The sequence below is a fragment of the Sceloporus occidentalis genome, unplaced genomic scaffold (assembly GCF_023333645.1).
Source record: "Sceloporus occidentalis isolate IW3139 unplaced genomic scaffold, rSceOcc1.0.p SCAF_411, whole genome shotgun sequence".
In the NCBI taxonomy this organism is placed as follows: Eukaryota; Metazoa; Chordata; class Lepidosauria; order Squamata; family Phrynosomatidae; genus Sceloporus; species Sceloporus occidentalis.
The window spans coordinates 235,381-251,801 of NW_028317391.1; the positions used below are offsets into that span (position 1 = coordinate 235,381).

At 42.4% G+C, this 16,421-nt stretch overlaps 1 protein-coding gene across 1 annotated transcript in view; it reads right to left on the bottom strand.

Annotated features, from left to right (window-relative positions):
* LOC149272840 (attractin-like protein 1) overlaps positions 1-16,421 on the bottom strand; it is a 207,244-nt gene that overhangs the window by 174,672 nt on the left and 16,151 nt on the right. Inside the window, exons 2-5 of the mRNA XM_089506674.1 lie at positions 5,381-5,464; positions 4,285-4,398; positions 2,786-2,914; positions 2,252-2,460 (exon numbers count right to left, since the gene is read on the bottom strand). Coding sequence (XP_089362800.1) covers positions 2,252-2,460; positions 2,786-2,914; positions 4,285-4,398; positions 5,381-5,464 — 536 coding nt within the window. The remainder of the gene's footprint in view (positions 1-2,251; positions 2,461-2,785; positions 2,915-4,284; positions 4,399-5,380; positions 5,465-16,421) is intronic.

A 16,421-nucleotide genomic window follows, 5' to 3' on the forward strand; every position in this document is an offset into this window, starting at 1 on the left:
CAGGGTTCTACGGCCCTAAAAGCTCTAATAAGATTGTAAGCTTGCGAGCCGACCCGTTTTGTCTTAGACTGCTTGTATATATGTAAATTCTTTGTACTGTATAAAAAAAGAAAATAATAATAATGATAATAATAATAATAATGTATAGTAAATGTATTTTATACAATAATCCTGTAATAATTCAGCACATCGGAGCCCTCCGGACACCGGCATTAATCCGGAATCTGAATTAAAATAAAACATTCCAATTAATAAATAAAATAAGAATCCCGTCTGTAACAGCGACACCATGTGGTGAAACGTGGAAGCACACAGAGAACGAAAGCGGATTCTGCGTACGAAACAGGAAGATAATAATAAAAACATATTTATAATAATTTAATAATACTAAAATAATCATCTCACAAGTTATTACATGGAATCCTGGAGAAATGCGCTCAGTAACGCCCCGGAGCGGTTCTAGTAGCGGTGGAGATCTGCGATTCAGGAATAGATAGTATTTATCCACCTACCCCTTTTTCTGCTCAACTTGAAGCCATTTACCCCGCACCAGACTTTTCCCCCTCAAGCCATTTCCTTTTCAAGCTCCGTGCTTTTAATTGTCTAGACCCCCAAACCCTCTCTTCCCAAACATAATCCAGACTTTTAATCATAGAAACCTAGAATTTCACTGTATTACCCTCTGCCACTTCTGCTGATTGACTGTTCCACTTATCTACCACCCTCTCAATAAAGTGAAACTTTATTACAATACGTGCAGGACAAGGAGCTATACACTCAAGTGGCCAAAGCAAGTGTGGTCCATCAAGAAGAAGGAGCAGCAAGAATGCGTTCAAAGCTCCGTAGATATGAAAAGTGGTTCTGGGCCAAGTAATTACCATGGAAACCAATAAAATATTCCCCTTACTACATATTTTTAAATCTGGCTATTTGCAAATATGATCCATTGAGTTCAACTTATAACATCACTGCCAATGCTAAGATATTATTTTGCTTAAAATGGGCAAAAGGAGTCCTGGGCAGTCGGGTTTCTCTGTTGATCAAATAAAAGTCAGTTTAGTTTAGATATAAAAATTAATCCAACTTCATGGAAGATGCATTACTAAAAATATCCACAAGAGGTCGCCACCATTCCACACGCAGAGGATATAACAACCGGAAATCAACTATTTTTATCCCTTGTATCAAAAATGTAACAAATAATTTTTCACTGTTTTCTTTTTTACCCCAGTTGTATTTTTTGCCCCATAATATAAATGTTTTCAGGCAGCTGCATATCAGCCGTTTGTATGATTCTCGCTCTGTTATCTGACCCCCGATCTACTAAACCCCCCGACTCCTTATCATACTGCCTGCGGGGAACAATAGAAAGGCTCAGTCTTAATCACACAGATAGCCTCTCTGATAAATAAAAGTCTATGGAGGAACGGACTTCATTAGCATCGCCATAAAGCATCAGCTCAGTGTGGTGTTTGAGCCGGCAAAGTCACCCAAAATATCACATGACTGACAGCACCGGCGGCTCCAGATCTACAGATTAAGGGGGTCAAATTGGGCCAAAATTAGATAAAACCAGATTTTTTCCAACTGGCGTTACTGTATACAGCGCTGGGGTAATATTACTGTATACAGCGCTGGGGGCTATATTACTGTATACAGCGCTGGGGGTTATATTACTGTATACAGCCATGGGGGTTATATTACTGTATACAGCGCTGGGGGTTATATTACTGTATACAGCGCTGGGGGCTATATTACTGAATACAGCGCTGGGGGTTATATTACTGTATACAGCGCTGGGGGTTATATTACTGTATACAGCGCTGGGGGGTTATATTACTGTATACAGCGCTGGGGGTTATATTACTGTATACAGCACTGGGGGTTATATTACTGTATACAGCGCCGGGGGTTATATTACTGTATACAGCGCTGGGGGTTATATTACTGTATACAGCACTGGGGGCTATATTACTGTATACAGCGCTGGGGTTATATTACTGTATACAGCGCTGGGGGTTATATTACTGTATACAGCGCTGTGGGTTATATTACTGTATACAGCGCCGGGGGTTATATTACTGTATACAGCGCTGGGGGTTATATTACTGTATACAGCGCCGGGGGTTATATTACTGTATACAGCGCTGGGGGTTATATTACTGTATACAGCGCTGGGGGTTATATTACTGTATACAGCGCCGGGGGTTATATTACTGTATACAGCGCCGGGGGTTATGCTTCCCCTCACCTTGCCAGCTGTCGTTGCAGACACACAGCTTCTCCCCGGTCAGGTCGCAGTACCCGTGGTCAGGGCTGCCGCAGTTGTTCTTGCAGTACGGGATATCGCACGCCTCCCCCTTCCAGTACTTGTCGCACTCGCAGTACACCCGGCTCGGGACAGAGGCGCTCGTGGTGCATTTCCCGTGCGCCGAGCAATTGTTTGGGCAGGAGTTTATCCTGTGAACGACGGAAAAACATTTGGCTGGATTAACATCAATGAGACCATTTTACCCCCAGAGAAGCTGAGAGGTGGCAGCCTGTGGCAGAGCCAGCATCATCAGATCAATCTCCTGCCCTGAGGTTCTCTCCCCTCCCCCACACCCTTCCTAAGGCTGCCTGAACCAATCAGCAACTTAACAGAGGAGAGATAACTTAATGGGGAGGAATAAAGCTGCTTCCACAGTTACATGAGTTAACTCAGGGACTGCAAACATAGGATTCGGGGAAAGTGACAGATCCGATGTGGGGATAAATATTTCGGTAACGGGGCTTTTGTACGTACGAGTAAAATATGTTGAAGCCGGTTAAGTTGTAAGCAGCGTCGCTAAAAAAGTGAAGCAAAGCGTATCCTGACGTGGTGACGACTTCGGGAACCGTCTCGTTTCCGGGAGCTTCCGGGACAATCAGACCGCTGGAGAGACGAGAGGAGCGTCTGTTAGGATGAGACAGACGCGGCCGGTGGGGCTGACATCCGGCTCATCGCGGGGGAACAAACTTATAAAAACCCAAACTTCCGTAAAACTTCCGTGAAATATTTAGGAAACCTCCCAATAAACAGATAATCGAGAGAAATATTTAAACATCCGTCACTCATTTCTATGAATCATTTCATTCTAAACAATAACCGACGGAAAAGATTCCGCCGTCAGGGGAGTCCGGCAACAACGTAACTCTGAAAAAAAGATATTATTTCATTATTTTTAACGAGCGTCAAAACAGACGAGGAAAATGTAAATTTATACAACGGAATCGGCCGAAACGGGAAAAAATCTCTGTCCACATGTAGGTCCCAGACAGGAGACCGGTTATATTATTATTATTATCGTAATTATTAATAATAATACATGTTTATTTAAATAATAACAATAATAACAGTAATAATAATAATAATAATAATCAGAATAATTGAAAGTTCGAGGTGAAATATATTTCAATAATATTTTTAGCACCTCGAGCCTCCAATTTAAGATCCTAATTACTAAGTACCGAGTCCCGCACCAGTTATTAAAAGCACCCCACAAACAGACCTGCGGCATTTAATTAAAAAGCCGTCATTATTGGGATTACTGATTAAGAAAAGGTTTTATCGGGAGAAGGATTTCTCGGTTGAGAACGAGAAGCAGGATCATTATAAATAATGAGCTTGGGATGAAGGGACGTCGTTTAGTTCTTCAGGGAAACGTGACATTTTGTGACCTATTTCACGGAAACACGTGAGCGAATCGATACGGAGCCTGCCGTGGTCTGTTGCATGTGCTCTACTAACCAACTTCCACTAACTACGTGAACGTTTAATAACAAATTATGTGCCAGGCATTTTATAGTTAAAATTAAATTTAAACAAAATAAAAAATAAATAGAATTATATTAAATGAAAATTAAATTTAAACAATGGTTTAGTCCGGTGCAGGCAATGATGTCATCATTAATTGTTTCCAAATTATTGTCACATATTAAGTCATACTATTTGTCTCTCATAAAACAAACGGCAGAGAAATAATATATATGTAAATATATAGAATCCACGTCGACCAGGACTCCCCTAAATCACTTAATTCATTTTATTTTATTCCTCTGCATATAAATAACCAAATAAAATAATATTAATGTAAATAATCAGAACCCACAAACCCCCACGGGGGGGGCACTTAGAAAAAGTCATTTTTATAACTCAAAGGGAAGGGATACAAAGTAAAGAATTTTAACAATAATTAAACTGGTATAAAACACAGTTTATTTGGCAGCTCTGATGGTCGGCAGGGGTAGGTACGTACTCCTCACCTGAGCACGGCGATTAGTGGTGAATAGATGGAGTCCCCGTCATACACGTACATATGGTCCCAGCTACATTCCGTGGCAAAATGATTGAATCGCAACCTGAGGACAGCGTGTGGGCTGGAAAAAAACGGGAAACGTGAGCAATAAAGGAATAAATATATATAATATAATATACAGTGTATACGGTATATACACGCACTGGGAGAATAGCTATAAATATATAAATATAATATACGGTATATACGGTATATACACGCACTGGGAGAATAGCTATAAATATATAAATATAATATACGGTATATAGGGTATATACACGCACTGGGAGAATAGCTATAAATATATAAATATAATATACGGTATATACGGTATATACACGCACTGGGAGAATAGCTATAAATATATAAATATAATATACGGTATATACGGTATATACACGCACTGGGAGAATAGCTATAAATATATAAATATAATATACGGTATATACGGTATATACACGCACTGGGAGAATAGCTATAAATATATAAATATAATATACGGTATATACGGTATATACACGCACTGGGAGAATAGCTATAAATATATAAATATAATATACGGTATATACGGTATATACACGCACTGGGAGAATAGCTATAAATATATAAATATAATATACAGTGTATACGGTATATACACGCACTGGGAGAATAGCTATAAATATATAAATATAATATACGGTATATACGGTATATACACGCACTGGGAGAATAGCTATAAATATATACGGTATATACGGTATATACACGCACTGGGAGAATAGCTATAAATATATACGGTATATACGGTATATACACGCACTGGGAGAATAGCTATAAATATATACGGTATATACGGTATATACACGCACTGGGAGAATAGCTATAAATATATAAATATAATATACGGTATATACGGTACATACACGCACTGGGAGAATAGCTATAAATATATAAATATAATATACGGTATATACGGTATATACACGCACTGGAGTGCGTGTAGAATTATTCTATCGTGTTACGTGTCGTGTTACATGTCATGTGTTACGTGTCACGGAGAGAGGATTCACACGGATACTTACTAGCCTTCGATTAGCCAGGTACACTTGGTTTTGTATTTGTAATTAATGGGTCCGTCTGTCAGATATCCGGAGGGTTCTGTTAGCCTGTAAAATAAAGAGAAAAGTTCAGCTCTTTAGACGTAAAGCGAAATGAACGTTCCTTTAATCTCCCGACGCGTCCATAAATATTATTTATATCTCCTTATACCCCACTTTATGGCTTTGCTCCCGCTAAGGATTCGACAGGGGTCAATGAGACAGAGTTAGGGTTCGTGGGTTAGGTAAGGGGGGTTATGGTAGGGTTGGGGTTAGAGTTTGTGGGGGGTTGGGTTAGTGTTGGGTTGGGTTGGGGTTGGGGTTAGACTTTGTGGGGGGGTTGGGTTAGTGTTGGGTTGGGGTTGGGGTTAGAGTTTGTGGGGGGGTTGGGTTAGTGTTTGGTTGGGGTTAGAGTTTGTGGGGGGGTTGGGTTAGTGTTGGGTTGGGTTAGTGTTGGGTTGGGGTTAGAGTTTGTGGGGGGGTTGGGTTAGTGTTTGGTTGGGGTTAGAGTTTGTGGGGGGGTTGGGTTAGTGTTGGGTTGGGGTTAGAGTTTGTGGGGGGTTGGGTTAGTGTTGGGTTGGGTTAGTGTTGGGTTGGGGTTGGGGTTAGAGTTTGTGGGGGGGTTGGGTTAGTGTTTGGTTGGGGTTAGAGTTTGTGGGGGGTTGGGTTAGTGTTGGGTTGGGGTTAGAGTTTGTGGGGGGTTGGGTTAGTGTTGGGTTGGGGTTAGAGTTTGGGGGGGGTTGGGTTAGTGTTGGGTTGGGGTTAGGGTTTGGGGGGGGTTAAGTTAGTATAACAAATGTAAATACTGCCTGAATCGGGTTCCAGGTACGGCTTAAGAAGTTCTAGAACCCAATTTCCTTTTCACAAGAAACCGCTGCGCCCCCACACTGGCCAACCCACATTAAAGCGGGCCCTTAAAAAAACCTCCAAGACATATTGGACCAAGTATATACCTAATAAATGACTAAATAATAGGTAGATTATATTCCACGGAGCTGGGGGGGGTTATAATTGAGCGTGAATTCGGAAGATGCGGCCGTCCCTTTACACCCTCTGTCTACGGCCAATCAATCGTCGTTAATCAGACCTTCAGAAACGCCGCGATCAGCAAAACTAAAAATAATATCCGCTTTACATTCAGCGAAAATGAGAAAAACTACCGAGACGAAGCCAACTGCTGAATGTCCCAAAAATATTTTCGGAAGGTAATTGAAGATAATTTGGAAATTGTGCCCGTACCAGAAAATGATCAGAATTAAAGAAAAAGCTTTCCAGATTCCCGCCGCTCGCAGCGATTAAAGGGGACACTCATTAAGAGTGAGAAAGCGAGGAGAACGCGGCGCTCCGTATATCCCTCCTTATCCAAGATATTGGATTCAAAAATTGACAAATCAAATATTAAAATATCTAGATAAAAAGTCAAATATTTGAATTAAGAGGATTTGCTTCAGCATTTAAAAAACCCAAATACAATCAATTGATGGGAAAACGAACTTGGTGCCCCCCAGACTCCCCCGTCCTGTTTTATAGACGTTACCCTTTCTCCTCCCTAAAGGTCACCAAATTCTGAAAATAAAACATACTGATTTTGAAATCCAAATTTAGAATTTTGATGAAGCGGCCAGAACTTTGCAGATTACGAGCTGATTCGCCTGCGCTGCCGGCAGACAGGAACTCGGGCGCCGACCGCCACTCACCGCCTCATTCGCTTCTACCCGACATCAATAGTTACCTTGGCTGTGAAAACGTAGCTTCCAGCAGCTAATCAATGATAAGAATCATTGGACCATGGAGGAGGAAGCAGCTTCAGCTCTGCAGCTGCAGTTTCTCCATAAGATAAGTAACTTTTTTGGGGGGGGTTGTACTTCGTAATTACTTTCATATGCATTGTTTGTTAAGGGGGCTCCCAGGGAAAAAATCCTGGGAATAAAACAGAAATGAGATAAAACCAGAGAGATCCACGCGATGTCGTCCGCACCGCGGAGCAGGCGAGACTCAGGGGCTTCCAAACGCTCTGTACCTATCGGCACCCCCCCATGCTCCAGAAACCCCGAAACCTGGAGGAATTATCACCTCCGTCCGGGATTTGCAGGATTTGGGGACAACAACGACCAACAGGGAGCTGCCTTTCATGCAAATTGCGGTCCATCTCCCATGATGCCACAGTGCAGGCTGAATCGGAATCCTCCCGTCAGCCCGAGCAGGAAGTTGGAAGCCGCTTCCTGTCCTCTCCCTGCGCTGACGGCGCATGAGCCTCTAGCGCTAGAGATTGTTTCCAGCCACGCAGGTCCCTCCGTAACGCTATTATCACAGAGACCTCAGGGTGACGGGGAGATTTATACCCTGTGACGGGGCAGCAAGATGGCGGCTCTCATATACAGCACGAGGGGGTAACAGAGGGGTGGTATATATTAATAAATAAGGGACTACAAAAAAAAAATATTGGTATGTAAAGAATATTCTGGAAAGAGACATTTACCCATTAGGTGTATCACATTCGGCGTCGGGCGCATACGGGACCCCCTGATTTTTACTGTGCTGAGGAATAAGGCATAGAGTTTTTATATAAGACAAAAAGTCTTTTTTTCTAAATTCACTCTTTATTTTTTCACTATTTCCGGGGAATTCTTGAGTTGCTGATTTGCTCTTCATTCTACGGGTTTAATTTATTTAAATTAAACAATCAGTTAATGACGTTGAATCCTGGAACATACAGAGAGGTAACGAGCGGCGAGCTGGTGATACATCTAATTGGTGTTAATTAAGAGGAATTTAGCCTTTCTGATTTTGCGCCTTCTCTTTCTAACGAATCATTAAAACACAAACATATTGTATGATTTTATCCAAGAGGCAGGATTCTTGGCATTGTTTCTATGGCACTGAAAAGGTTAAAAGGCACAATAAGCAGAATACGCACAGATTTGCGTACCATTGTACAGCGCTACGGAATCTGTTGGCGCTATATAAAACAATAAATAATAATAATAGATTTGGGGTAATCTTAAAAATTACACTTTACAGAGACAATTTGCACTTCTATCCACTAGGGGGCAGCAGGGATGAAACGCAGATTATTGGAAAAATTCTGATTAAGAAAATGGTGATTTTTTTTATTTAAAAATAGTTTTGGGTCACGTTACATGAACACAATCATGCCATAGCTTCCAGGCATCCCCGTTTAGTTTTTCCAGCCCCTCTATGGGCATCAAACCATAAATATCCCTCTTTCCTCCCCTGTAATTCTACCTGTCTAGGTCCCTACCAACCATTCTCTAGCGGGGTCCTTTAGACACATAGGGGATCAACGCAGCCCCCCTGAACACGGTCTACGTGGGGCGGTATATATTCAGGACCCCAAATCACTCAATAAATCCTAGAACTGTTTCAAGCTCAATACCCTCCATCCTCATCACTCCCACAAATCAAAGCTCGACTGCTCTGCTTTGGCTGTCAGCGTTTTTCTCTGTCTAACTCGCTGTGACGGTCCCTGCGACTCCGGGAGAAATGGCCCGAGGCTGCGAGCCTTATTGCCAGGGATAGAGCACATGCGCAGCCACGCGCCCCGTCCCCTGGGCCTAGTAGATCACGCAAGGGAAAGAGAAGAAGAAGAAGCTCATTCTGTCCGGCCTTATCTAGCAAAACCCCATCCCAGCTCTGCGGCTCCATACACCATCATGTATATGGTAATATAACCCCCCCAGCGCTGTATACAGTAATATAACCCCCCCAGCGCTGTATACAGTAATATAACCCCCAGCACTGTATACGGTAATATAACCCCCCCAGCGCTGTATACAGTGATATAACCCCCAGCGCTGTATACAGTAATATAACCCCCCAGTGCTGTATACAGTAATATAACTCCCAGCGCTGTATACAGTAATATAACCCCCAGCGCTGTATACAGTAATATAACTCCCAGCGCTGTATACAGTAATATAACCCCCAGCGCTGTATACAGTAATACCCCCCCAGCGCTGTATACAGTAATATACCCCCCAGCGCTGTATACAGTAATATAACCCCCCAGCGCTGTATACAGTAATATAACTCCCAGCGCTGTATACAGTAATATAACCCCCAGTGCTGTATACAGTAATATAACCCCAGCGCTGTATACAGTAATATAACCCCCCAGCGCTGTATACAGTAATAACCCCCAGTAATAACCTGGAGACACCGTTGCTGTAAGTCATGTGATATTTTGGGTGACTTTCCTGGCTCAAACACAGCACTGAGCTGATGCTTTATGGCGATGCTAATGAAGTCCGTTCCTCCATAGACTTTCATTAGTCCGACTGGGCGATTAAGACTGAGCCATTCTATTGTTCCCCACAGGCAGTATGATAAGGAGTCGGGGTGTTTAGTAGATCAGGGCTCAGATAACAGAGTGAGAATCATACAAACGGCTGCATGAAAACATTATAGTAAGTGAAATTCTAATAGTTTTGAAACAGAAAACAACATGATTTTTATGATTCCAGCAACAAAATCCCCCGGAGTTCCCCGATAACGGGGTGAGAGGGATCATTAAACGCGCCAGCGGCAGGAGTTGGTTTATCTCAATCCTCCAACAAAGAGAGGGTTAAAAAATAAGCCCCGGTTGCTATGATACACGCAGGAAAAATAATCACAAAATATCAGGTCTATTAAAAGCAGCCCCCGGCGGCGGAGCGTTTAACGCAGTCAAAGCTGGTGAAAAATGTGACAAAAACAGAGATATTGCATTTCATTTTTGATCGGATTCTGTAATCATCCAAAAACAACAGCAATCTCCCATCAACAGATCGGCCCCCGGCGGCCCCCGTTTCTCCTGCTGTAGCGACTCAAACCTTAATCAGTCGTTGGTCTCATCTTAGATTCAGGAGCCGTATGTCTATCCCATGCATGTTTAATCCCCTCACTGTATTACCCTCTACCACTTCTGCTGGGAGGCTGCTCCAGTTATCTACCACCCTCTCAGTAAAGTAAAACTTTCCATTCCATCTCAGCCTTGGACCCTCTAGATTCTGGCACTGGAAGGGTTAAAATGGTTTACATTCCAATCATTTAAGAGCCTATTTAAAGTACGAAGACCACCAGCCACATCTTTCATAGTTCCGGATGGTGATATTTGGGATCATTGTACATACAACGTTGGTCCAAAGTGGTAATAGTGATGCAGTCACCATGGCAACCGACAGAATGGTTCCAGTTTTGTAACTCCAAATGTATCATTTCATGTAAAAGCTCTCTGGCGTTAACTGGGCTGCGATAAACGGTAAGCGGCATCAAAGATTTTCATAGAATTTTTTTTCTTTTAAGGAAATTGCAAAAATTTGTTAACTCCAAAACCGCTGAAAAAAAAAGAGGAAAATGTATATAAAAAAAAGATGCCCAGAAACAGAGCGTATCTCCTCGTTAATCAAACAGTTCGGGTATTTCCGATCCCCAAACTCTGTGCGTGCGACAAGAAAATAATAAAATAATAACGCTCGGCTCGGATGGCGGCGCATGCACTCAGCGAATTTACATACGTTTCCCCGAGTCTGCCCCAGATCCGCGGATTCAATTATTCTGCAGAGACGCCGAGAGCGGAAAAAATAAAAGGAAATAAAAGGACGGGAGTTCATGGAACAAATAACCCATTCCTACAAGGGGAGAAAAGGAAAATAAAGGGTTAAATAAACGTTACCTACAAACATATCCCCAAAATCGACGAGACCCCCGACCTGAAGTCTGTGCCGGTCACCATACTTTGATATTATGGTGGGAAACCCCCCCCCCCGGAGATCTGTGACCCCGATACGCGTTTATAACACAGAAAACGTGGCAAGAAACGAGATTTCTGGTATCTGCTGCAGGGATTCAAATATTTAAAGCATTCGGCGGAATCATCAGAAAAGCCCCCCCCGAAAGGTCAGCCCCCCCCCAAAGGTCAGCCCCCATTACACAACATCTTGTTCCGCTCACCCCCCCCCCCACCCGAAAACACAGGGGAGTTCGGCAAAAATAAAGCAATAAATCCGTAAATAAAGGAAACTTTGTTACTCTGAGATCTTCTGAGCCGGAAGCGAAACTTGTTGCTGTGAGGTCTCCGGGGGGGGGGCGATGGATCCCGCCAGGCCGAGTACCGGTGATAACGCCTGGCCGGGGGAGAGGAGGCTGCCGGCTGTCAGCCGCCCCACACGGCCATCATGGGCAGATGTTATAACTGCCCTCCCTCTAACTGCCCCAATTTTACCCGCGTAGTCATTTCCACGCCGAGGAGCGACGCCGTCGGCTGATAAACCCCTCGTTCGTTGTGACGGTAATCCCGGTTCAGCGAGGGGGGGTGTTACAGGGTCACCGTACCCAAGGCTGGGTCCCCCTGTTTGAGGGCTGAGGAATCACCAGTCAGTCCCTCATACGGATAGCACTCAGCTATCCACGGATCATCCAGACCACCATTCGTAGTAAACCAAGAAGAACTCTCTTTATTACAAACACACAGAACTTTATACAATCTCAATGCAATGTGTACCGAACCCAACCCCCAATCCCATCACTCACATCCCATCACAAATCCCATCAGTATACAGGGGATGTATCAGGTGAGGGGATTACAGAATACAATGGGTTCCCCCACCTGTGTTATCCCCCCTGTAGTGCGGGGGCCGTCTGGGCAGACAGGGCTGTGCTGGCTGATTAAGAGCCCCAGCCAGATTATAGGATCGTCTCTTTGAAGGCTGGGGCTGAAGCCACATCAGTCTCTGGGCCGAATACACAATAAAACGTCTTATAATATATTACCGGGTCACGGTATACGGAACCGGACACAAAAGTGCTCCGTGACCCGGCTAAACTTCATATGACACATGAGCCGGCTAGCCTGGCCCTGTCACAGGGGGTATCTGCGGCGTCACTGCGGTGCTGGAGTTATGGCGGATTTATGTCAGAAAGGAGGTGGAAATTAGTTTGTGCGTCGGACGCGCCGACATCTCGCATCTACAAGGATTTGGGTCTCTGTCCAGACTTAGCGCTTCACAGTCCACCTGCCGGCCCCGGGGCCGTATCTTACTGCCGAGTAGCCAGACGCGTTGCCCAGGAGCGAAGGAATTTGGGCAAACGTATAAAGAGGGGATTTTCTGATCATTCACAGCCGCGGATCGAAGTGGAACCGGCAGCAAAAAGAACATATTCCTTATAAAATGCCCCTCCTGAACGCTAATATAATTACATTTAAATGTACGATATCGAAAATAGCCAATCAGGAAGAGGATACGTGTGAGGATTTCGTCGCTGTGACCGGTAACACGTTAGCTTTATCTTCAGTTATCACATAACAGCACTAACCCGGTCACAAAAGAGTCCTAAGCAGAAATATAGAACCTGCCGGAAGATCGGCCCCCGGCGGCCCCCGTCTAGTCGCCGTTTCTCCCGCTGTAAAGACTCAAACCTTAATCAGTCGCTGGTCTCGTCTTAGATTCAGGAGCCGTATGTCTATCCCATGCATGTTTAATCCCCTCACTGTATTACCCTCTACCACCTCTGCTTGGAGGCTGTTCTACTTATCTACCACCCTCTCAGTGAATTAAAACTATAAAAAAGGGGATTAAAAAAAATTTCCTTTGAGATTTAAACTATTGACTTAATGCCAAACACGACCCGGCTGCATAGGAATCCCTGCCCCGTGTATTCGGACGGCTGTTACTGCATGTTCTGAAGCTGATGAGTCAGATTCTCGTGCCGGTCACGAGCGACACTCAGCTGTTATGTTTTATATTAAACCTTCTTCACCCCGACGATTATATGAACTTTAATATAAAAAGGTTCCCCATAACAACAGCTTTCAGGAATATTGGTGAGCAGGTCACAACGGTCTGCGGATCATGATACTTAACATGAAATGTAGCGAGAATATATATATATACTGTATCTATATACCGGCATCTAACGACAAATACTTTATATCTTTATCGGAATCTGTCACATTGTAGCAAACTGCTGCGAAAATACAGAGAATAACAAACAGAAAAGCGAGGGCTCCCCATCATCATTGGGGCAGATTTAAGGTGCAGTGCCACTTACACGTTTTTAAATTTGGGCTCATTTATAAATTCTGCAGGGAACGCTAAATTGTCACGTGACGCAAACGCAGCCACTGATAGGCTGCTGCCAGAAAAGTTTGAATGACAAAAAAAACCCACCATCTAACGACATTGTCAACTGATACATTTCCTTCCCTTTTAAGTGAATAACGTTAAAGCGCGCAGTTTCTAGGGGTGCGCTATAGTTTTTTGTATATATCTGCACCCCATTCCAGCTCACTCCTCTCTCTCCTTGGCTAAAAGCCCCGAAATCACAGAACATATATATATATATATATAAACCCTAACGATATACTGCATATATATATACCGTATTTGCTCGATTATAAGACGGGGTTTTTTTCAGAGCAAATGCTCTGAAAAATCCCCCTCGTCTTATAATCGGGGTCGTCTTAAAATCAGACCTCAAATAGGTCTGACTATGAGACTAAGATCCAGATTCCCTGCAGCTGTGGGGGACCTGGATCCTCCTGGCATATAGGGGGTATAAGGCATTTCTGGGGGAGATGTGCATAACTGGGGGGCAGGCTGGAAAATAGAAGGAAATAAAAAAAATATTTTTCTCAATCATAGCTTTTATTTAAAAAAAATAGTTTAGATGTGTGACAGGGCCAGGCTAGCTGGCTCATATTAAGAAAAAAACAAAAAACAAAACACAACATAATATATTACCGGGTCACAGTATACAGAACCGGACACAAAAGTGCTCCGTGACCCGGCTAAACTTCATATGACACATGAGCCAGCTAGCCTGGCCCTGTCACAAGATGAATTAACATTTACTGGTAAAAAATGTTCCTATAGGGTCGTTTTATATTCCGGCTTTTTCTTTTTTTCCTAAATTAATATTCAGTTTTGGGGGATCGTCTTATAATCAGGGTCGTTTTATAATCGAGCAAATACGGTATATATATATATATATAATAATCTCTAACAATATACTGCATATATATAATAATAATCTCTAACAATATACTGCATATATATATAATAATTTCTAACAATATGCTGCATATATATATATATATAATAATCTCTAACAATATACTGCATATATATATATAATAATCTCTAACAATATACTGCATATATATATACGTATATAATAATCTCTAACAATATGCTGCATATATATATATAATAATCTCTAACAATATACTGCATATATATACGTATATAATATTCTCTAACAATATGCTGCATAAATATATAATAATCTCTAACAATATACTGCATATATATATATAATAATCTCTAACAATATACTGCATATATATATAATAATCTCTAACAATATACTGCATATATATATAATAATTTCTAACAATATACTGCATATATATATATAATAATCTCTAACAATATACTGCATATATATATATAATAATCTCTAACAATATACTGCATATATATATATAATAATCTCTAACAATATACTGCATATATATATATAATAATCTCTAACAATATGCTGCATATATATATATAATAATCTCTAACAATATACTGCATATATATACGTATATAATAATCTCTAACAATATGCTGCATAAGTATATAATAATCTCTAACAATATACTGCATATATATATATATACGTATATAATAAGAAGCTCCTGCTGGCATCACCGGCACCGACAGCCGCTCCGAGCGCCGAGCGAGAAGACGGAATATTTCAGGGCAATAATTAAAACAAAATGTTTCAGATAATTTCTCTTTACACGTTTGGCAAAAGGGTAATTTGTCAGCTCAACACATATTTATCCGTCCTAATAAACGGGGCAATCACATTTCCAGCAGGAGTCTGCGTCTGTGTAACCTTTTAACTGCTGGGCCAGATGCTCAGAGCGTCCGAAGGGAAGGGTATCATTAACATTCATTCCACTTGTACGGATTATTTCTGCCCTTTGCGGGTCTCTACGCCCCGAGCCAAAGGCATTATTATTACTCTGCGGGGAGAATCATTCAAACAACACATTCTACAGGGTTTTTTTTGGGGGGGGGGTGTTAATGTATCAATTTATTCGTAACAAAACAAGGGGCTGACAAGTCCCTGCGTATCGAGAGATGTCGCCGCTATCAACGTCAACTGTTTGGAATGTGTTCTGCAGCAGCCGTGTTTGGTAAATTATAGGTGACAAACCGCATTTTTCGCAACGGGCAACAATTTATTTAAAAAGCCTTCGATGCACTTAAAGGCTCCTTGGACGCGAGCCACGCGGCGCAGCTGCTGCGACATTGTGTTAAAAAGCCACCTGGCGCTTCCAGCGGGTACCGAAAATACACAGCGGCAACCGGCAAAAAGAAATCAAAAAATAGGTTTTTACTCTGAGAAGATATGCCGGGCGGTAAAGACGTTATCCACCGGACACATAATATATTTATAAAATAAATGATAGAAATACAATATTCATCCTCCAAAAAAACCAAGGCCGGTTTCTGCCGTTTTCGGTTACTAAATAATAGATTTTTTCCGCTTAAAATCACACAGAGAATTACGACGCTATTTGAATTTCGGGGCGTCAAACGGAATAAGTCATTCTTAACATATAAGCCCCAATGAACTGCTTTCAAAAGAAAAGGAAGCCATCGCTGGCCCCGTTATCGCTGCCGTACCGGCTGCCACCCGCAATATCTGCAAATAGGGTCATAACGGCACAACAAGAATGGTGGGGGGGTTAATGTGGCAAGTGGGGTCCACGTGAGTGTCTGAACCCCAAAACACAAGCAAATGTGCCCCATTTAAAGGGACCCTCCGGTAAACATGCGCTTTAGTGCATATGATAGCTGTGTCGCCCCTTTAAATTTATGTGGTGACCTCCCTGCATATGCTATTGAGGTGTTCTAAAGTACCCCCCCCCTTATGCATTTGCCCTTTTAACTGCCCCCAAGTTTTTTTCCACGCAGGGAGAATGCAGATTAAAGTCCTCACCGAGGGTCACTCACAGAGCACTCTG